At 41.2% G+C, this 23,015-nt stretch overlaps 2 protein-coding genes and 1 long non-coding RNA gene across 9 annotated transcripts in view; 2 read left to right on the top strand and 1 right to left on the bottom strand.

Moving 5' to 3' along the window:
- The window catches only part of tnrc6c.S (trinucleotide repeat containing 6C S homeolog), a 68,216-nt gene extending 55,736 nt beyond the window's left edge, over window positions 1-12,480 (top strand). For 6 of the 7 annotated variants that reach the window (XM_041578850.1, XM_041578852.1, XM_041578849.1 and 3 more), the window contains 8 exons: window positions 347-581; window positions 1,325-1,495; window positions 3,478-3,669; window positions 3,913-4,056; window positions 7,891-8,085; window positions 8,200-8,270; window positions 8,978-9,117; window positions 10,837-12,480. In XM_041578850.1, the coding sequence (XP_041434784.1) occupies window positions 347-581; window positions 1,325-1,495; window positions 3,478-3,669; window positions 3,913-4,056; window positions 7,891-8,085; window positions 8,200-8,270; window positions 8,978-9,117; window positions 10,837-11,197 (1,509 nt within the window). In that variant the 3' untranslated portion in view covers window positions 11,198-12,480. The remainder of the gene's footprint in view (window positions 1-346; window positions 582-1,324; window positions 1,496-3,477; window positions 3,670-3,912; window positions 4,057-7,890; window positions 8,086-8,199; window positions 8,271-8,977; window positions 9,118-10,836) is intronic. The other variant, XM_041578851.1, reaches the window with a different exon arrangement.
- A 427-nt stretch (window positions 12,481-12,907) lies between these two features.
- Window positions 12,908-16,465, top strand: LOC121398867. The gene is made up of 2 exons (XR_005964558.1): window positions 12,908-15,296; window positions 15,469-16,465. It is a non-coding gene; the product is annotated as an uncharacterized LOC121398867 (long non-coding RNA).
- Window positions 16,466-22,266: 5,801 nt separating this feature from the next.
- Window positions 22,267-22,896, bottom strand: ras-dva2.S (small GTPase Ras-dva-2 S homeolog). The gene is given in 1 exon segment (NM_001172508.1): window positions 22,267-22,896. A coding segment is annotated over 1 exon segment (630 nt).
- Window positions 22,897-23,015: the final 119 nt, after the last annotated feature.

Here is a 23,015-nt window from a genome sequence, read left to right as displayed (position 1 = left end):
CATGCAGGGAGTTATAGCTCGGTAACATCTGTAAAATCACATTCTCCTAACCCTCATGTAGGGAAGGAACAAGAACAGTAGATTAACAGACAAGCTTCAATATAATCTGAAACAATGTTTTTCATATTTTTCATATTTTCATATTTCATATATTGAAACTGCTTATCAGTCAGTAGTTCACAGGGGCCCTTATACCTCCTGGGTCAGAGCCTTCTTCCTCGATAATTACGTCCCTGCACAAGAGGTAGACACAACGCACTGTTCTTATGTATTTGCATTTCTGCTTGTCTTATGTTGCATTTATCCCCCTATTGCTTCCATATGTCGTGTTTTGTGCCTTTTGCAGGTGGCGCGCACAATCAATAACATGCAGCAGCAGATACAACAGCATCAACGGCAACTGGCCCAGGCACTGCTTATAAAGCAGCAGCAGCCTCCCCCTCCACATGCTCCTTTGCACCCACCAGCAGGCAAGTCTACGCTGGACATTTTCTCATCCCATAACCCGGCCCCCGGCCTGTCTGACCTTCACACCAAAGAGCAGCAGTCTTCACCCAGCACCTTCCCCCCATACCCACTTGGTGAGAGTGCAGCATGAGTATATACATGTTCTGGGAGAAATTACACACAAGTTTGATGAGTGAAAGCGTTTGTGAAGAACTTTCATTTACGGGCCTTTTCCTGTACAGTTTTCCATGGAATACTGGGGCTTCAGGAATGGCAGCGTGTAAAGAATCACAGTGGCTGCACCTCCGTAACAATTTGCAGACAAGTTATCCGGTTGAAACAGCATTTTAATGAATCACACATGACTGCAATGGGGGCTTCAAAAGCATTGACAGCAGTTTAACTCACTGCTCCTTTATACTCCTAACCATTTATTAAATGTGGGGATGATCATATCTGGTGTGGGAGCATCTTTGCAAATTTAACAAACAATATTTGCTCACAAAGTCAAGAACTTTAACAAATCTGGATAGCAGCGTCTTTTGACTGAATGTCCGACTTGATACACCAGCCTAGTTATGCGAAGCCAAATATCACATTATAGAGACATACAAACCTGTTGAAGTTCATCAGTATGATATATAGAATTGCCTTTTTCAGTGTAAAACTGCCTCTACTCACTCTCCAGTGCAATTATTTAGCATGGGGTGAGGAGGGAGGGTAAAATTAATTTGTTTTGAGTTAAGGAATAGTTAGTGAAGCTTTTCACACCTCCTTTGCACAAAGTTTTAAAAACAAGAGCATCTATAGGCATAGCAAAATCACTGTTCCCATGATTCTAATTTAAGCCTACCAATAACCCCTCATCTCTCTGCAGTGGCTGGAATGAACCCGGGCATGAATGTAAACAACTTGGACATGGCAGGCAGCTTGTCTGTGAAGGATTCATCTCAGTCCCAGTCTCGCCTGCCACAATGGACTCACCCCAATGCCATGGACAGCCTGACAAATGCTGCTTCTCCCCTTGACCCCACCCCTGGCAAGCCTGGTAAGTCAGATGTAAAACTGCATCATGCTTGAATACGTTCATACATTTATGACACGTATAAATGTATGACCGTATTCAAGCATGTTCAAGGTGTTTGCCAGCCTCTTTGCAAGCTTTGAGGGATAAGGTCGCTTAGGCACTTAAACAATTGTTCACTGCTACCCATAAAATAAACTGTAATGTCCCCTAAGCCTAATTATCTATATTTCACTCCTTATATGGCTCTACTTAGCCTAATGTGCCATTTAAAACATACCATAAGATGCACAATTCTCTAGTAGGCATAGCTGAAAGTTTTCAAAGGAGACGGAGCATTTGTCCTGCTTACAGTGGGGCGTCTGAAGTCCTAGACTCCGTTTTTCCTCACTAAATGCTTATTGACTATGAAAAGAAACCATCTAATTGGCTATACGTCATGTACTGTTCATATCAAATATGATTGAAACTGCACAAATATGAATAACAAAGCAGCCTTGTTATTTTGCCCCAAACAGATCAAGATAAAGCTAAGTTAATGTCTCTTGTTTTTCTCGGAAGCGCAGCTATGTGCAATAACTGAAACACAACTAAAATAAATTAGACACCCGCCACTTCCTCCACCAGCGTGTACAGCAGAAGATTTTGTCTGGTGCATAAAAGCAACTTATTTTACAAATCACTCGGCTGGGCTCACCCCTCCCCAGCATATTTATCAAAACGCATAATTCCTCTGTATCCAAGCAATCACTAATACAAATGGCTTGGTGTACTCCCACCTCCGTTCCTCCCTCCCTCAGACTGTATCTCGGAGACATTTACACTGTGTCTGCATCGGCTTGCATTAGAGGAAATTTAGCAGATGTAATATAAATCTGCCCTCCTGTAATAAAGAAAAAATTGTGTGCGGATACAGTACTAAAGTTTAAAAGTGCTAACCGTGGCAGGAATAGGTCAACCAATTGGAGGAAACATGCAAATTAGGAGATTAGATGCAGACATGCACAGTAAAATTTGAAACTCCTACTGCCAGTACTCCGCATTACGCTGAGTTTAAATGCGCTGACGCAACCCTCTTACAAAAGGGATCGGCGACCCCCTCCCATGATACCTCAACTAACTCCTGCCATAGAAAGAAATGCTAACTTCCCAGGTAAATATCTCAAAAATTATTTTTTAAACAAATACATTGCAAATTTCCTTAAAATGACAAAATCTGCTCTAATAACTGATTTTTTGTGAAGCTGAACTACTATGAATATGAGCAGAATCCAGTCATTATGTATGTGGTCTAGTCAATAGCTTTTAATTTGGAGAGGCTGACTAATATAGGCACTGCATTGTTTTAGTATAGTTACCCATTGTTTCCAGATCTTTATTGCTTGCTGTAACCTCACCAGTGCTAATTAGTCTGTTTGTAAATCAAACCCACTGCTTGTCTTACTGCTATTACACATTACTGACATAACATTCCAACAGCAACAGTGTTACAGAAATAATTTTACTAAGCTGCTTCAGATGCATGCAAAAAAATAATTAATCTTTAGGTTGCAGAGCTTTTCCAGATAATAAAAGGGAGACATTCAGTGGGGTTCTTCGCTTGGCTCGTCTCATGCATTTAACTGCAGACTAACGGCATTTGTCACAGTTCAGCGACTTCCGCTTAGATTAAAACCTTGACATCTGTCATTTGTGGAACCTCCAGGTGACTTTACCAAACAACTTGACATTTCTAAAAACTAGAATTATGTGCTTGCAGGAAACCATTCATGAACTCAACTCAAAAAAATATTGTTTGTGGTTTGGTTTAAAAAAAAATTAAAAAAGTTTTTTTACAGTTGTTGCTGTTCTGTCCTATAGTAGTTTGCTGTGAAGTAGTTAAGTAATGCTTGTATCTGCCTTTTCATGCAATGTCCACCATGATGAGTATATGCCATTTCTTCTTCTTGTTTGAAGTTTTAATGACTTGAATTAGACATCCTTTTAAATAGTTCTTTCTGTCACAGGTGCCCTTCCTGGTGGTCTGAACATTGGTCCTCCTGGAAAGTCCTCTCTAGATGACTCCTACAGTCGGTACGATCTCCTTTCTAACAGTGATTCACCAACTAGCCCTCCTGTACCCGTTTCTGACAGTTGGTCACGTGCCAAATCTGAGAATGAAAAAATCTCCAATGGATCCAGCATCAACTGGCCTCCTGGTAAGTGTGTTTAGGTGGTATCATTTTTGATGTAATATATATATATATATATATTCCTGAAGACGGCTCACGTTTAGGAGCCGAAACGTTGATTAAATTCACTTTTTTTTCTTCACAAGACCTTTGACTGTGGACTCCTTTTATTTATATATATATATATATATATATATATATATATATATATATATACACACATACATATATGAGACAGCAAAGGCTCATCAGTGTTTTATACCTCCTTAGAATTTCATCCTGGAGTACCCTGGAAAGGACTGCAGAATATCGACCCAGAAAATGATCCTGATGTGACTCCTGGGAGCGTTCCTACAGGCCCTACCATCAACACCACCATCCAGGATGTCAATCGCTATCTGCTCAAGAGTGGAGGTAATGGAAATGCTTGTATTAAATTCACCCCACTTGGTAATGCCCTTAAACTGCCTTTATTTATTTTTTGCTTTTACCTTACTTATGTATTTATATCTTTATGAAGAAATGCATAAATATAGATAGATAGATAGATAGATAGATGTGTGTGTATATTTATGTATTTCTTCATAAAGTTATACATACATAAGTAAGGTAAAAGCAAAAAATATAAAGGCAGTATATATATATATATATATATATATATATATATATATATATATATATATATATATATATATATATATATATATATATATATATATATATATATATATATATATATATATATATATATATATATATATATATAAAACACCAGCACCAACCAGCATTATTCAAATATATAAATACATCTGCTTTATAATGTTTTGAAAATTATTTATATACATTGGGTTAATATGAAGATTTATAAATGGGGTTGTGAAAGGTATTTATATTTCTCTGTTCTCAGGGGGGACACAGGGACCCTATGGGGTATAAGCTCCTCCCTCCAGGCGGGAGGTCACTTAGTCTTTTTCTAAAAAAGGAATAAAGGGGCGTGCCAGATGTGGCTTTACCCCTATACTGTACCCATTCCCATTAGTTTTAAGTGTCCTGCTTCCAGGAAGGTGGATAGCTCATCCTCAGAGATAACTACTTCTACGGTCAGTTTTAGCACTGACACCCGGTTGACACCAGGGACAGGGCTACCTGTCCTACTTAAGTTAGCCCCCTACGCTGGATAAAACCCACCGAGGTCAAACCCATGGCCGACGGCTACACAGACCAACCAGGCTCTACCTGCAAGCCCACGGTCTAACAGAAGGTCTGTCTGGTGGAGTTGATACGTGAGTATGCGCATGCCAAACTGCTGCATACATCCCGCGCCCCTCTGAACCACCAAACTGTGGACGAGCAATAACGCAGAGCTGTTGCGCTCTCTGCTACAGTACCACCCCCCTTCCCCACTGGGGTGAACGAACCCCTGCCTCAGCAGCCGCAACGACCTGCCGGTTCTCTGGCCTTCCCTCGTGCGTGAGGGCAGGGGGACCGGTGGTATCACTGTGGCGGCCACAGGGAAGGAACTCACGTACACGTCACTTCCACCCCTATCTCCCGCGTGCCCGGTAGTGCAGGGGGAGCTGTGTCAGCGCTCACATTCGTGCTCTTCGGGGGGACAATTCCCCAGGGCAGGGGGTAAGGCCCCAGTGGCAGCACAGTTAACCTACCTCGCCTGCACCAAATGCCAAAGCCTCTCTACAGGGACTCCCAGCTCTCACAGATTCCCTAGGCAAGGCAATAGCCAAGCTTGGACATTGCACCAGCGGCAAACACAAGGAGGGTAACAGGGTTGACTTTGGTCCACGTATCCTATCTGATGCTTCCTCGGCCGAACTGGAGAGATCTGAATTAGAGGGTGAACTCCCGCCTTCCAGAGATTCTGTATAGGAAGGGGAAGTGGAGGAGAAAAAAGAACGCTATACACATCACAACATCAGTGGGATCATCAAAGGGGTCACAGACGTACTCAAAATTTCCCAAACTTCAGACCAACCTTCAGAGTCAGCAGGATTGTTTAAGAGACAACACAAATCTTCCGTCACCTTTCCAGCCCATGACCAACTCCTCAGCATAATACAAGACGAGTGGAACACTCCGGAAAGAAAATTCCAAGCTACTCGTAAATTCTCCTATCCATTCCCTAAGGAATTGGTGGACAAATGGAGCAAACCCCCCCCCCTTTGGATGCTCCAGTATCCAGACTGTCCAAGTCCACGACACTACCGGCTAACACAGGGACTAAAAGAACAGGTCATTGCAACCATGTTGAAGGCACGCAAACCGGCGTCCTCCAAACCCTTCTACAGAGTGTGGCTTTCCTACTGGAAATGGTCTGCAGAGCTAAGCGTACCATTCCAATACCTACACATGCCCAGAGTTCTTTCCTTTCTGCAGCGGAGTCTTCAGCTAGGCCTCAAACTCAGCTCTCTCAAAGTGCAAATATCTGTTTTGTTGATCCTCTTCCAATCATGACTGGCACTCAACTACTCCATCCGCACATTCCTTCAGGGGGTAGTGCATGTGGCTCCCCCCTTTCATTCACCCGTACCGGGCTGGGACCTTAACCTTGTACTTGAGGTACTTCTCGAACCGCCATTCGAACCTTTCGATTCCATCTCTGACACATGGATCACATGGAAGGTAGTATTCCTGATGGCAATATCCTCAGCCAGGAGAGTTTCAGAATTGGGAGCCCTGTCCGTCGACCCAGCATTTTTGATCTTCCACAGTGATAAAGCAGTACTACGTACAATTCCTTTCTACCCCAGGTGGTGTCTTCTTTTCATGTGAACCAAGAAATTGTTGTTCCATTCTTGTGTCTAGATCCCAAGACTTCAGGAGAGGAGACTTCATTGTCTTGACGTGGTTCGAGCCCTGAACCACTATCTGGAGCGAACCATATCCTTTTGTCGATCCCAATCACTTTTCATAATACCATCTGGACCATGAAGGGGTCAGTCAGCATCCAAGATGTCACTATCACGGTGGATCCGGCAGACCATTAGGCAAGCTTACATCTCAAAAGGAAAACCTCCTCCAGAAGGCCTCAGAGCACACTCTCGAGGGCAATGGGAGCTTCCTGGGCGTGGTGTAAATCCGCCTCATTGGAATAGATCTGCAGAGCGGCGACCTGGTCCTCGGGTCATACCTTCACCAAATTGTATCACCTAGAGACTTTCGCTTGTGCTGAGGTCTCATTTGGCTGCAAAGTGCTGCACGTAGTGTTGCACTAAGCTCTCAGGCTTATCTAGTGGCCCACTCTGCTGTTACTGGGGCTGCTTTTTTAAGTGCCCATTGGTTCCCTGTGTCCCAATGAGACAACAGAGAAAATAGAATTTTTTTACTCACATTAAATCCATTTCTTTGTATTCGATAGGGGGACACAGGGCTTCCCACCCTTAGCTGATAGGACCCGTTGGTCCCGAAATGGGAACGGTTTTGCAGACTATATCTTATGCTTATTGTTGCCAGTTTCCTGTTATTAATTTCTTTGGTACAAACTGATTGGAATGGGTACAGTATAGGGGTAAAGCCACATCTGGCACACCCTTTAATTCGTTTTTTGGAAAAAGACTAAGTGTCCTGCCTCCTGGACGGTGGAGCATATACTCCATAGGGTCCCTGTGTCCCCCTATCGACTACAGAGAAATGGATTTAACGGTGAGTACAAAAGTCCTATTATTTGAATAATGCTGGTTGATTTCCAGCCAAACAGGAGTTAATTTTACACGTGATGTCACTGGCACGTTCACACCATGTGAGTGGATGATATTTAAGAGTGAATCTTCTATGTATATGCACCTTGAAAAAGGTCCCAGTGGGGACCGAAACATCTGTTGTACATATTATGCAATAATACATTGATTTAATCAATACAGAAAGGCACTTGGTGCTGGTGTTTTCTTTTAACGCATGCACAGTTGTTACGAAGCGGAAGACTGCTCCAACTGTGCATGCACCAATACAGCGTTCACTTTCTGAAAAATGCCAAACAGTACATTATATTTTCATTACTTTAAGACGCTTTAATTTCTTGGTGTTACTATTCCTTTAAGATTGATTGCAGGAGAGAGGGGTGGGAATCAGGGATACCAGTTAGTAGAAGTTGCAGTAGTCTAAACAGGATAGAATAGGGGCATGGATTAGTGTTTAGGTATTTAATATTGGAAGAAAGGGCAATAAAATTAATATGATTAGAGAAGGAGAGAGACTAGTTAAAGCTGGCTGAATGTGCCACTTTTGTTGTTCCAGGTAAACTGTCTGATATCAAGTCCACGTGGTCATCCAGCCCCATATCCCACACTCAAGCGTCGCTGTCTCGTGAGCTTTGGAAAGTACCAAGAAACACTACAGCCCCATCCAGACCTCCTCCCGGACTGACAAATGCCAAACCCTCCTCTGCCTGGGGTTCAAACCAACTGGGCTGGACAAGCTCCTATTCCTCTGGTATAAACCAACTCAGCAACATTCTACCTCATTTAATTGCCTTACCCTTGTACTTGGAATATTGCTTTGGAATATATATTGTATTGGAATTTTTTTTTTTTTTATTCCTTACAGGTTCCACTTGGAGTACTGACAGCTCAGGAAGAACCAGCAGCTGGCTGGTCTTACGCAACTTAACCCCACAGGTACAGCAAGTATGCAATACATTGTGTACTATAGGTACTTAATTCCAGTGCTATCCTCGTATTAACAGATTAGACAAGGAAAGCCAGGGATAATAGCAACTTGTTCCAATGCTACAACACAAACATCCAAATATCCTCATATGCCTTCTATCTAAGTAGAGCAGTTATTATCTGGTGATCCTCTTAGAGTGCTGTGAGTTGTAGTTCAGTAACAGCTGCATAGCCAAAGGTTAAAGATCACATAAATAGAAGCCAAAATAGATTGTGCTAGAGTTCTCATAGTATTCTAGATCAAGGGGGCATCACTAATAATTGCATCTATAAGCACAATAGAAGATAACACAAGACAGTGTTAATCATCTAATAACTGGGTAATACAAAGAGCTTCAGGGAAATTCATAATACAAAAATGTCTCTGCTCCAGTAGCTGAATGTCTGATGTACCATCTAACATATTCAGAATCAATATTACTTACTGTCTTTTGCTATAATTTATTATACTGTATATCTCTGGCTTCCATGCTTATAGCAGGGGTGGAATTTCAAGGTCAGGTGCACTGAGAAGAGAAAGCTTTTTTTATTCCTCTAGCTATCTTTGTCTTATTGCAGCATCTCACACAAGATTTCACTGTAAAAGAATAGAGTATGCAGTTGTGGCTTAGTCTGCACTAACCGTGGTTACTTTCCCTTCCGGTCTCTTCCCACAGATTGATGGCTGTACCCTTAGGACACTGTGTCTGCAGCACGGCCCTCTGATAACATTCCATCTGAACCTCACTCAAGGCAATGCTGTGGTCAGATACAGCTCCAAGGAAGAAGCCGCCAAAGCTCAGAAGTCACTTCATATGTAAGTACCTCTATTGAGATGAGATTTTTGGGGGGCAAAATAATTTCAGGTTCACCCTTTTTCAAAACCCTGGTTGGTTTATGGAAAGTATTTGCACAGTTGTTGCTCTGACTGCTGTAGAAGTAATCTAAAGTTTTCATAAACTAAGGAGCACAGATAAGGACACACATGCTGAAGGGTCAGGGTACACACAGTTCTTTAAGGGATTCTGTCATGATTTTTATGATGTTTTTATTTCTAAATTACACTGTTTACATTGCAAATAATTCACTCTACAATATAATTTTTTATTCCTGAACCAGCAAGTGTATTTTTTTTAAGTTGTAATATTGGTATGTAGGCGCCATCTTAGTTCATTTTGCCTGGTCATGTGCTTTCAGAAAGAGCCAGCACTTTAGGATGGAACTGCTTTCTGGCAGGCTGTTGTTGCTCCTACTCAATGTAACTGAATGTGTCGCAGTGGGACCTGGATTTTACTATTGAGTGTTGTTCTTAGATCTACCAGGCAGCTGTTATCTTGTGTTAGGGAGCTGTTATCTGGTTACCTTCCCATTGTTCTTTTGTTAGGCTGCTGGGGGGGGAAGGGAGGGGGTGATATCACTCCAACTTCTAGAACAGCAGTAAAGTAAAGAGAGACTGAAGTTTATCAGAGCAGAAGTCACATGACTGAGGGCAGCTGGGAAACTGACAATATGTCTAGCCCTATGTCAGATTTCAAAATTAAATATAAAAAAAAATCAGTTTGCTCTTTTGAGAAACGGATTTCAGTGCTAAATTCTGCTGAAGCAGCACTATTAAATGATGTGTTTAGTGATAGTATCCCTTTCAAATAGGGCCAGCTGCCCTAGGCCCTGAAGTTTAAAGGTGGCCATACACAGGCAGATAAAGCTGCCGATATCGGACCTTTAGACCAATTCAGCAATTTATCCGACGGGTCTTCCCCATAAATATTGTGTTGAGGTTTATCATGTCAAAAGGTTTAATTTTTCTGCCGACCGACCCGTCGGAGCTCATTGCTCCTCGTTGTAGTCCGATCGTTATCAGTCCGAATGTTTGGATTACCTAGATATAGCCCTGCCGTTGGTGGGCATATCGGTGAAAGATCCGCTCGTTTGGCGATATCACAAGACGAGTGGATCTCTTCATGTATGGCCAGCTTTACAGTAAAAAGCAGTCACTTTATTGATGATAATTTTGAGTGAATGAGTATACTCCTTGAATATAGTGGCCCCACACTTGGTAGCTAGCCAACCACTAAGTACCTCACTGCTTAAGATGGCAATGCTGTATATGCCAGTATATTGAGGCCTCTTGCTAAAAACCAACAACCACTGCTTAAATACTTCTATAACTCACACTTTAGGCTATGGGCACAGAGACTGTTGGCTCCGGCGGTTGTCAGCTTGCATATTTTTGCAGGCTGAGAGAGGCAGATCTGGTCAATGCCCCTGCTCCATTGAGCAGCTGAAGCTTATGTCAATATTTGGACTGACTTCAGACTGATCGGATTCAAATCAATGCAGCAGGGGCACTGAGCAGAAATACGCAGGCCGACAACAGGCAGAACCAACAGCCTGTGTTGTTATAGCCTTACTGTAAACTGACTGTAGTTCCGTTGTGTATTCCCCTTATTGTCATGTACCTGTACACATGAAAGCCTAACCTAGAATAGAATATCGTATTTATCCTGTGTTCTGAGAAGTGTGCTCTGATTTGCAGGTGTGTTCTGGGTAACACTACTATCCTGGCTGAGTTTGCTGGTGAAGAGGAAGTGAATCGTTTCTTGGCACAAGGACAACAACCGCCCCCGACTTCTAGCTGGCAGTCTAACACTGGGAATAGCCAACCCCGTCTGGGATCTGGAGGGGGCTCACATACATTAGTGCGCAGTGATGCTGGACACTGGAACCCCTTATGCCTTGGCAGCAAGGGGAACAATGATCTTCTTTGGGGCGGAGTCCCTCAGTACTCCAGCAGCTTATGGGGCCCGACCGGAACAGAGGATGCAAGGATCATCCGCAGCCCAACTCCTCTCAACACCCTCCTGCCGGGAGATCTGCTGAGTGGGGAGTCCATCTGAACATTCTTACGGGCGCATCGATCCAACAACATATGAAATCATCAGCACTAACAAAGAATATGAAACAATATGGAAGCCTTCCCAACATGGCTCAGAGAAGAATCCAGTCTCACCCGGCACTAGCCTTCTCTCCATGCAGTATCTTCTCTAAGTCACCCTCCCCACAGCACCCTTGTGAACTGTTGAATCTAACAGTATGGGTCGAATGTGAGCGGGGGAGGAAGGATTCAGGAGAAATTAGAGGAATCTGAGTTACTCAGTACAGTCTGACAAGTAGTCTTTTTGGCTATTTTTTTTATTTTTTTTTAAGTTTCAGAAGTGTTCAAAGAAGAAAAAAAAAATCAAGCTGCTTCTGCTTAAGGGCACTTTCCACATGGCAGGGCTGAAGTAGTTTACTTGGAGTGTAGTGGGTTTTGGAGGGGTGGGTTTTGAAATCCTATCTTTAAATGAGCCTTGGACTTTTATGCACATGAGGCAGGGCCCCATCAATCAGAATAGGGGAGGAGCAAAAGAGATTTTGTGTATAAACACAGGTTTGTGTGCACTTGCAGCTAAATGTAGTATTTGGTACAGAAACAGGCCTGACTATACAGAAGGACCCGAGGATCCGGTTTAATCACCCCATGGATCTGCCTATGCACATAACCTTCGTCCAGAGCTTCTGCCCATGCCTTTCCATTTTGTTTCATCTTCTGAACCCCACTTTTTTTACCCTCCCTTCCAAGCACCATATCATCTGATTAGATATACTTGAATCCAGCAGATGAAAGCTGTTCTTTAGTTCTTATCAGGGTTGAGAAGGTCTTTGTGGACTTGTTTCAACAAGATGAGAAATGGCAAGTCCCCCCCTCTTTATTTCCCCCCCACACACTTTATTTGGCATTATATGAAGATAGATATTTTTTTTAGTGGACTGTGTTCTTAGCTCGGGAGTTATTACTGTCTATATTTTTGTTTGCTCCCATGGTTTCTGAATCTTTTTGAAATGAAACCAAGTCATTTATGATAGGCCGAGCTATCATAGTGAGTAAGCTTTATTGCTCAGTGTTAAGTGACTACTGGTTGTGAAGCCTGGGCCTTGTTATTACTAATGTCAAGGGGGTTGGTTGCAAGTTTCACCCAAGAAACAACATCTTTTAACTTGATTTAGTCAAGTTAAAATCATTGCAAAATACAAAGGTATTTGTACCCCTCTGCAAATCAGTAGAAACTCTGTGGTAGCTCCAAATGTTGCAATGAGCTGAACAGAATACTGTCATAAACGTGGAGCAGTCACTAGTTAATACTGATCAATAGTGCGCCCCAGTGTACAAATGTAATGGGGTTTTAGAAGCTTTGGAGAATCTTGTGTTACTTTGGAGAGCAGTGTTACCCCCTTTCATAAAATGTAAGGATATTAGAATCCTAATTCGTGACCATATATACAGGTCATTGAACCCTAACTTATGTATTAGAGTATACTAATATCAATATATTGTATGGGGTACAGTGAGTCTTATAACGCAAACAAAATCACTGAGTAACCTTTATAGTGATATAATACACAAAAGCCATGAATATCTTGTAAACTATATCCTTATAAATGGTTTGTGATGTCATCACTTATAAACAGTGAGTAGTGATGTCATTTTTGTCACACGACTCACTAAAACTTGAGTCTTATAATAAATAAAGTATCCCTTGTTGGAAAATATGAGGATATTAGAAGTAACCTCGGAGTTCCATGACCTTCGGCCTTGTGCTTTAATATGGGCATGGAACTCCTCGGTGACTTATAATATCCTTATATTTTACAATAGGGGGTACTTTATTCCCTATATATTTTACATTAATAGACCATCATCATTGATTTCTTTATCACCAGCAAGTTAGACAGCACTTTACAATCATACATAACTAAAATGGGTCTTGCAGTGATATAACAAGGTTTTAAGAATATATATATGATAAAAGAGCCCTGGTCATAAGAGCTTACATTTAAAGGTCAAATATTTATATATTACTAAGAAATGCATAGGAAAGGGACGTTATAACGATTTATTAACCATATTTACGTGTAACTGGTCACATGGACATATTTATTTAAAACATTGTACGTTGAGAGAGAAACCTTCAAAGAAAATAAAATACATGTATCCTGTAATATCTAGGGTAAACTGTTAGTTACTCCACTAAGGGACCCCGATGTGAGTTCATTAAAGGGTATCTAAACCTGAAATTTCCTCTGAGCACTTTTGCAGTTGACCAGTTCTATTTTTAGGTATTTCTGGAATATTAGTGCTGCCTGAATAAGTCTGGGGCCTTTAGGAGCCAGGAGCCTAGTATTAGCAGTCTAATCTGCTAATATCTTATGTAGAATATGCATAGAAGAATAATGTAAATTGCAAAACTGATCTTAACTAGGTATACATCAGAGTATTTTTTGGCTTCAGATCACCTTTAAGCATCCCAATGTAACATAAGATTTCCAGGCTTCTACAAACCCTGCTGCTGTTCTAATCCCAACGGGCAATTTGCCATTTCCCAGCTCCTCCTCTACCACACCCATTCCGATTAGAATGTTTGCAAAAGAACAGTTCAATGGCTGCACTAGTCCTTTTGGTCGTTCAAAGATTCTAGGTATACCTACTCATCTGCCATTCTGTGCTCTCTTTTTCCAGAGAAGAAGGGGGGTGTCTTTCCTAAACCTGACTATCTTTTGAAAGGTATTTTTCTTTTTATCGTATTTCATGCTTTTAGGTCAGTTCCCCCCCCCCCCGTTTTATCACCTTTTTTAAAATTTGCACTGAGACTTTCAGCTCCGTGGTTATCGCAATTGAAAAAACAGAGGGGCAAAGCTAACACGTATCCATGTTTACTCAAGGACCTGTTTGTCAAAAAGAAAAAACATTTAAATGACACCTTATCTCTGGTGTAAAATTTTTTTTTTTTAAATTAAGTGTCTGCCTTTCCAGCGACTCATCTGTGGCGAGAATATTACTGGAGACTTGCGCAGACCTTACCCCGGCAGTGCTCCAGCAAATGTACTATCCAAGCTGCAAACTGAGTGCTGTATCCAGGCAACAACACTGCATCTTCTGAACTGCGGATAAAAAAAAGCAGAAGCCTCTCGCGGCACTAACCTGTTTACAAACATTATTGTTTTATCATATTCTGTGTTTTCTGCTTTTCTTCAAAAAAAGAAAAAAAAAATACTAAGAACAAAAAAAAAATAGAAAAAAAAAAAATACTTCCATTGAATTTCAAAAGTCTATTTTCGATTCTGAATAGAAATTCCTTTACATCTCGGGGAGCGTACCAGTGTTTTATATGTATTCAAAGAAAACTTAACTTTAGCCATTGCTGTGCAACATTATATTACATGTTTTTTTTTTTGGGTCAAGCATATTTTTCCCGGATTTTTTTTTTAAATCACTCTCTTGCACATGGTGGATATATTTACTCAGGAAAATGGGACATTTCCAGGAGAGTAAAAAAAAAAAAAAGCCACACAACCATTTCATTGTATTTTTTAGAAAAAAAAAAGAGCTACACAAAAAAAAAAAAAACATAAAATATGAGAGAAAAAAAGATGAAGAAATTTCCCAACTCCAAGCACTGAGAATATGGGGGTGGGGGGTCGGCTGAACCAGAGGAAGACAAATGATTCCTGTTTGTAGCAGTTACATATTAACCAAATAATGGACTTGAAATGTTTCAAGCTGTATTCGTTGAAAAAGGAAAAAAAAAAATATTGGTTTATGTTGAAACACAAACGATGACTTTCTGGGGGGAAGGGTTCTTGAAGGAACAAGGCGCCTTCTACAGCTGTGGGTGGGAATCCTGGAGCTCTATATGGAAAATATACAACTTGGGTGATGTTGAACGGGATTGGTTGAACGTATGGCGGGAGATGGATTTTTTTGGCGAGAGGGTACAAGAAAGGGCAGTTTTTGTACCCAGCAGGATCCTGACCTATGCACAAGCCGACACCGGAAGCTTTTTGTTTTGGGGGATGGTCAAACCATATTCTAACTGCCCCGGCAATTCTTGTCTTACCCCCTTCTATTTACAAGACAGGGAATAGAACTTTTCAGACAGTACAACCTGTGTATTTCAAGTAAGTTGGGACAGAATTTTTTTTTTTTTTAATGAATAATTGTTTGTGTATTACTTCATAATGCTACCTCTGTCTGCCATATACTGCCCTTCAAAGGGCAGAGGAACAGACTGTGACCTGGAGAGGGACAAGCCTCTCATCTTAACTTCAGAATTCGCTTCTTCTGTTACAGGCACTGGGACAATCCTTAGTTACCCTCTCACCGGGGCGATCAGATTCTCTCCAGCACCGGACATTCTGTTTTGGCTTTTATGTCTCCACTTTGCACACCAGAGAGGACAGACAGTGTTCAGAAGGTTTACAAGAATTTATATATATATATATATATATATATATATATATATATATATATATATATATATATATATATATATATATATATATATATATATATAAAATGCAGACGGTCTGAGGTTCTCTCCCTGAGCGGGGGAAATGTTTGCCTTGTTATTTTCAACCGCCTTTCTTTTGGAGGCAAAAACGGTCCCAAAGATGAATATGTTTAAGAAAAATAATGCATTTTGTGGCTCTTATATTGTTAACTCTGGCTGCAAAGAGGGTTAATACACTTGTCCTACTGGACAAGCACATAAAATTTCTCAAATATTGAAAACTGTGAGATGCTCTATGCTCTATCTCTGCAGGAATTCTTCCACAATTACAAAAAAAAAACCCTCTCCTCCAATAGTGTGCGCTCTATATTTGGGTAGGGGAGTCTTGGGAGAAGGTTGACTAGCACTTTGGTATGTGATGAAGCCCCCAGTAGATAATGATGATATGCTGCCTTGGCATGTTGTGGGGAGAGCAGTATGCAGGCAAACAAAAGGCAAACACACTTTATTCCATGCAACAAAAAAAATTATAAAAAAACAAAAAACAACTGATATATATCTATCACTGAAGGACACGGGAACCTCTCCAAATATTTGTCAGAACCATGTCGCCATCTTTGTGTGGTTTTCCTTTTCTTATTTCATTTCTGTTGGCTTTTAACAATGTCTAACGTTTGAGGTTCAAAGATAAAACTCAAAGATTTGTGTTTTTCTTTTCTCTCCTAGAATGTGTTTGTTAATGAATTGCACCAAAAGCTGCTTTGAAACAAAAAAAAAAAAATACAATGTTGAAGCTTCTTTAAAAAAGAAAACGTAATAAACTGCAGTTTTTGGGTTTCTTTGGCTGGTTGAATTTAAAGGTGGATGTCAATTGATTGCGGGTGTGAGAGCACGGGCATGGCACTCAGAGGGCTAATTATTAGGAATGCACCAAATTCACAATTTTATAATTTGGCCGAATCGGAACTCTTAATTTGCATTGACTTCAAAAATCATGAAAAAGGTTAGAAAGTTGTGGGATGATAAGGGTTCGGTTTAGCCAGGCACTATGTTTGACATAAGGCTCTGACAATGGCTCCATGTTGCCATCAAAGTAGCTCCCATAGTGAGGCTGCGTGTATTTCTTTAAGTTATAAATGACCGATTGTGAGGTCAGAACTCACCGTTTACAGTTGTGTTCAGAAAAATAGCAGTGTGTTTAAAAAGTGAATACAGATCAAAATCTTTATAATAGCTTTTATTTCCATACACACAAATGCATTGGCAACACTGCACATTCTATTCCAAATCAAAACATGAAGAAAAATGTATCAAATTTGTGTTTACAGAAAGCAAAGAAAATGGAATATTAGACATCTGTGTTGTATGGAGTCCACCAACTTCTGGCACCTGTTACATAACACAATTCTTCTGCATTTCTTGCTTTTGCCTCAGAATAAACATTTTTGATGTCACCCCACAAATTTTCTATTGGATTAAGGTCCAGGGATTGGGCCACTCCATAATGTCAATCTTGTTGGTCTGGAACCAAGATGTTGCTCATTTACTGGTGTGTTTGGGGTCGTTGTCTTGTTGAAACTCCCATTTCAAGGGCATTTCCTCTTAGGCATAAGGCAACATGACCTCTTCAAGTATTTTGATGTATTGAAACTGCTCCATGATCCCTGGTATGTGATAAATAGGCCCAACACCATAGTATGAGACACATCCCCATATCATGATGCTTGTGCCGCCATGTTTCACTGTCTTCACACTGTACTGTGACTTGAATTCAGTGTTTGGGGGTCGTCTGACAAACTGTCTGTGGCCCCTAGACCCAAAAAGAACAATCTTGCTTTCATCAGTCCACAAAATGTTGCACCATTTCTCTTTAGGCCAGTCAAATTGTAAGCTCTTCAGCGTGTCTTGTTTTCAACAATGGGACTTTGCGGGGGCTTCTTGCCGATAGTTTGGGTTCACATAGTCGTCTTCTAATTGTATCAGTATCACAGGTAACTTTACACCTTCTGTGATCTTCCTGGAGCTGATCATTGGCTGAGTCTTCTTCTTATTCTTCTCTCCCATTTGATTGGTCGTATTCCATTTCCTTCCACATCTCTCAGGTTTTGGTTGCCATTTTAAAGCATTTGAGATCATTTTAGCTGAGCAGCCTATTATTCTCTGCACTTCTTTATATGTTTTCCCCTCTCCAATCAACTTTTTAATCAAAGTCCGCTGTTCTTCTGAACAATGTCTGGAAAGAGCCATTTTACTCAGATTATCAGAGAGAAATACACTATAACCAACATGCACAACATTTGCTCCTTCCTTCCTTAAATAAGGGCCGTAATTGACACCTGTTTTATCACAGAATGAATGACCTCACTAATTGAACTCCACACTGCTATTATTTGGAACAAGCTATTATTATTAACACTGCTATTATTTGGAACAAGCCTCAATTAATGATTGTCATGACTGTTGGGTCTGTTGGATTTCTATTACTCTACTACTGTTAATTTTATTCTTTCTTATTATTGCATTACCTTCAAGTACCAATTGTATAAACCTGTAAACCAATATAAATCAAAGATGAAACAAAGAAGATTTTGCCATAGAAGATTTATTACACACAATTGTATGGACCAGTCGTGTGGATCCGCAATACCTACATGTTGCTGATATCAAGCCCATCTTTAACCCATGTACAGTATTTATACAATTTCAACATAACAAATGACCATATTCTCGAATTCATTGATGTTAACTTGGTATATTCTGATTAGGAATGTGCCTCGGTCAAAGGTTAATATGTGAAGATACACATAGGACTCCTTATAAGAAAAGCCCTGCTAAATTTGCTGAGATGTGAAACCCTTACAGTACACCTACTAGTAAATTATTTGCCATGTACAAATAGAATATCTACCAAACCCAGTGACTGATCAGGTAAGTGATGTTGGGCTACTATTATTATGAACACAATTATACATATACAGTTGTGTTCAGAATAATTCTATCCCACCTGTTTCCGTTCTGGTAATTTTGCCATTCTATCTTGCCAGATCCTGCTTGGAACTACCCTGCCAATTCGATCTCAAGTATTGTCATTCTTATCCCAAATCACATTTTATCCTGACAGTTCTAGCTTATTCTTTCCATTCCATACCACTATTTCTAGTGTGGTTACTCCTGCCAATCTATCCTTCAAACACTGGGGTCAGTCCCTATTTGACAACTTTATGTATCATTTCTGCCTGTCTCCCCAAGCTTGGTACCAACAGACAGAATTCAGGCCAAATGCTGGACCCAAGTTTATGTTAGGTGTAGCATCTTAACCAGAATGGGGCCTCAGAATTTCTGGATGGGGGGGTGCTATAATTTTCATCCTGTATGAACAGCTGCAGTCCAGGTGCATTATGGTCTGTTACAACGAAGACAGATACATAGTCACCCAGACACTATTTCCTAAAACTGGCCAACCAAACAGCAGCAATTGTAATGTGAAATCCTTGGCACTTCTATATTCACATTCCATGTATTTGTAGAAATCAGCACAGCCAGCAGATAGCACTGTATTCACACCAAAGGCCTGGCTACTCATACACTTGGCTGCTAATAGTTCATATAATTTTTTTTTTTATGTGTGAGCCACATTCAAATGTAAAAAGAGTTGGGGAGCAACACAAGCATGAAAAAGTCCCTTGGGGTGCATAATAAGGGCTGTGATTGGCTATATGGTAGCCCCTATGTGGTCTGGCAGCCTACAGGAGGCTTTACTTGGCACTATACTTAGTTTTTATGCAATTAAAACTTGCTTCCAAGCCTGGAATTCAAAAATAAGCACCTGCTTTGAGGACACAGAGCAACATCCAAGGGGTTGGAGCGCAACATCACTTGTAGTAGCTCACGAGCTACTGGTTGGGGATCACTGTATAAGCCGTTGCAAATCTCATACACATCTCACCCCAACTGGGTGCCTAGAGCATCAATGAGCAACCTACTGTATGTCCTCAAGCTGTTTCTCCAATGGTGCAGTCAGAGCACTGGTTTTTAGAAGCATTTTCCTGAGGGTAGGGCACCCATATCCTAATGAGAGAAGAGCGCTATGATTGCAGTGCTAGCAACTGCTGGTGGAGCTGTTCAATGAGTGAGTGTGAGAAGATCCATCTCCTGACAATCCTGGTGACAAGTTCTATCGGTACAGTGTCATGATGAGACTTTGCTTCCATTACCAGCTGCTCATCAGGAAGGTTTGGGAAGAATAAGAACTGCGCCCCCAGGTCTCATGTACCAGATGTGCCCCTTGGAGACATGATGAACCTCACAAGTGCCCGACTAGATGCCATATTGTAAGACACCTGCCCCATAGAAAGCTCACAGCAGCTTGAGAGTGTTGGCACCCAAATGCCCCAAACATCCCTGAGAAAATGCATCCTTGCCCCCCAAAAGTGATCATGTGACAGTTTCCAGGCTCTTCAGAATCATATTAAAGAGAAAGTTTGCATCAAAATGAACTTTAAACAGACCACAACATTCAAAGACAATTTGCATGTGTTATTTACAGTTGAAACAGCTACCCCTGTATTTGGTTGCTAGGGAACAATTAACCCGAACAACTGGACCTCATTTGATAAGCAATGAAAAGACAAGAATAGTAATACAATTAAAGACAATTTGATAACGGGTTGTCGGGAGTCAGTGGTTCCAAATAACCAGACAGTATTCAGAGTTGTCTGGTGGAATAGGAATTTGCTTGGTTGGTAGAATCAGATCCTAATTCTTTAAATCTGGGGGTCCTGGTGCATGTAACCTGAATGGCCACCTTCCAATCCCCTTGCATAGATTAGTTGAAGTACAGCACCACAAATCTTTCTTAGATAAAAATGCCTTGTACCCAGAATGCAACGAGGAGGTGACCAGACCAAAGGGCTTCTCAAGAAAGAAACCATGTGGATTAGAAGACTATAAACCTTTACTCCCCAGGGATTGACTAGGGAATACGATCTACAAGCCATTTTCCAGGTTTACTTGTTTTTAATTGTTTTTAACTTAGAACTTGGGCTAACTTGTGATTGTTCAACCATTTAAGAGTTAACGGGATATCACCTTGTGACATTGTCACAAACCTATTGAAAGCAGTTACAAATTTGTAGCAAAAAAAAAGACAGTAGATGGTGCAATATGTATCTCTATAAAAAAAACCTGTATTGTTTAGTGTTTGGTAAGCTTGAAAAAAGGCTCTGTGTAGCTTTAGCCTGAGACGTTGCTTATCTGGGTAATGCCAATGTTCCTAATAAAGGCATTTTTATCTAAGAAAGGTTTGTGGCGCTGAACTTCAAGTAATCTATGGGGGAATAGGAATGCCATGCAAAATCCACAATACTGAAAAATTGGTCTTCAACTTTTAAAATCCATTTATTCCCCCCATAAAACAACAATAGGGGGTTGGGTTGCTAGAAATGAAGGGTGAATAGAAATGTAAGTTCTCCTCATTTCAGAACCCCCCAAACATATTGCAGAAGAAATAGAGGTAGATATGTGCCATTTTATATATATATATATATATATATATATATATATATATATATATATATATATATATATATATATATATATATATATATATATATATATATATATATATATAGACAACTGCCAGCTCTCCCTGTCAGCCGTTGGTTCTAGTATGACCATCTTGTTTTGCTCTTCCACATTCTTCTTTTTAGAAACTCTAAGGGCAAGCACCCCCTCCAAAAACAATACAGTAAGCAATGGGATTCTCTACCAACAGATTATTAAACATCTTGGGGTTCCATTTTCCTTTGTGTCATAATCTACTGCTCATATTGTCATGGGATCTGACTCGAGCCCTCCAAGAACATCGGGAACATTACACTGGGAGTAGAAGAAGATGCATTATATTGACAGTAGAAGGGTGTACATTACAATGGCATGGACTATATCACACTGGGATTAAGTAAAATGCACTAGAGGTTTGGGGTTGTCCAACACATATACATTAGATAAGGGAACCCTTACACCCTGCGTCCCTATTTCTCTGCTGAAAGTTGCTTCCAACCCCCCCACCCCCCCACCCCATACAGTGGGAAGTGCCAGCCAATGCAATGCACAGTTCTTTACACCTAAAAACAACCTCAAACCTCTCATTGAGCTAATTGCATGCACCAAGGCTAAACTATTGGGGGGGCCAGTAAATAAAGAACCTATAATTCAGGGGTATCCAGCTTGTAGCCCCCTAGATGCTGGGAGTTACATACAGATATCACTGATCTATCACATAAAGTATTTGTGAATTAATAAATATTGTCTTTCAAAGGGCCCCTGGGATATGGAGGGCCCATGACAAATGTCTTCTCTCTCCCACCCAGGGTGCAACAGGAACGCAACTAAGTCTTTTGATCTGTAGATAATGTGCATTGGCTGTACTGACCTTTTCCCTGTTCAGATAGAACATTGAGGAGGACACTAGAATAGATCAGCCCATGAGTCAATTACATCAAATTCTCAGTCCTAGTATGTGACTCCCCCAACCAGTGAACTTGATGAGATCTCTGATGTCAAGTCGCTCGTGGGAGCCCCCTGACCTGAGCACAGATCCCTGTATTTAGTCTTGTATGGGCTTAACTTGCCCTTGATCAGCAGATGCTGCAGCTGTTGGTCTTGTTCATGGGGGGTTTATAGTTTTCCCCATTAGGGATGGTCTCCCTCCTCCTCCTCAGTGCCGGACTTAGCCGACTGGGCAAGTTGACCTCTCTGAGAACCTCGGTGAAGACTTCGGTCACGTTTAGATTCTCCTTGGCAGAAGTTTCCAGTAGTCGGTAGTTCCACTCCAGTTCCACTGTTGAGAGCGCCTCTTCCCAAGACACCTTCAGGTCGCCCCCCAAGTCCTTTTTGTTTGCCACCACCACAATTTGGGGGCTTTTATCCCCTTTGGCCTCCAGAATCTCCTCTCTCAGGTGCTTCACCATCTCGAAGGAGTCTGGGTCATCTGTGGTGTAGACTAAAGCAAAGGCGTCTCCACTCTTCATGTTGAGCTTTCTCATGGCCGGGAACTCGTAGCTACCGCTGGTGTCCAAGATCTCAATCCTCACCTGGGTGCCGCAGGTAGCCTCATACTCGGTGCTGTGCAACTCTTCCACCGTGCGCCTGTGCTTGGGGTCAAAGGTGTCCTGGAGAAAGCGACGGATAAGAGAAGTCTTGCCCACCCCAGCGGCCCCCAGAAACACCAGGCGGATCTGCCTCTTCTCCTTTGTGGACAGTGACATGGCTAATGAATTGGGGGCTTGGGAAGAACCTGATGCTGGGAGTCTGGAAACAGCATGTGTGTGGCTTCTGCCTCTCCACTATTTATTCATATTATTCTCTGATGCAGCCATGCTCCCCT

The sequence above is a fragment of the Xenopus laevis genome, chromosome 9_10S (genome assembly GCF_017654675.1).
Source record: "Xenopus laevis strain J_2021 chromosome 9_10S, Xenopus_laevis_v10.1, whole genome shotgun sequence".
Taxonomy (NCBI): domain Eukaryota; kingdom Metazoa; phylum Chordata; class Amphibia; order Anura; family Pipidae; genus Xenopus; species Xenopus laevis.
This window is presented reverse-complemented; position numbering and strand designations above follow the sequence as displayed.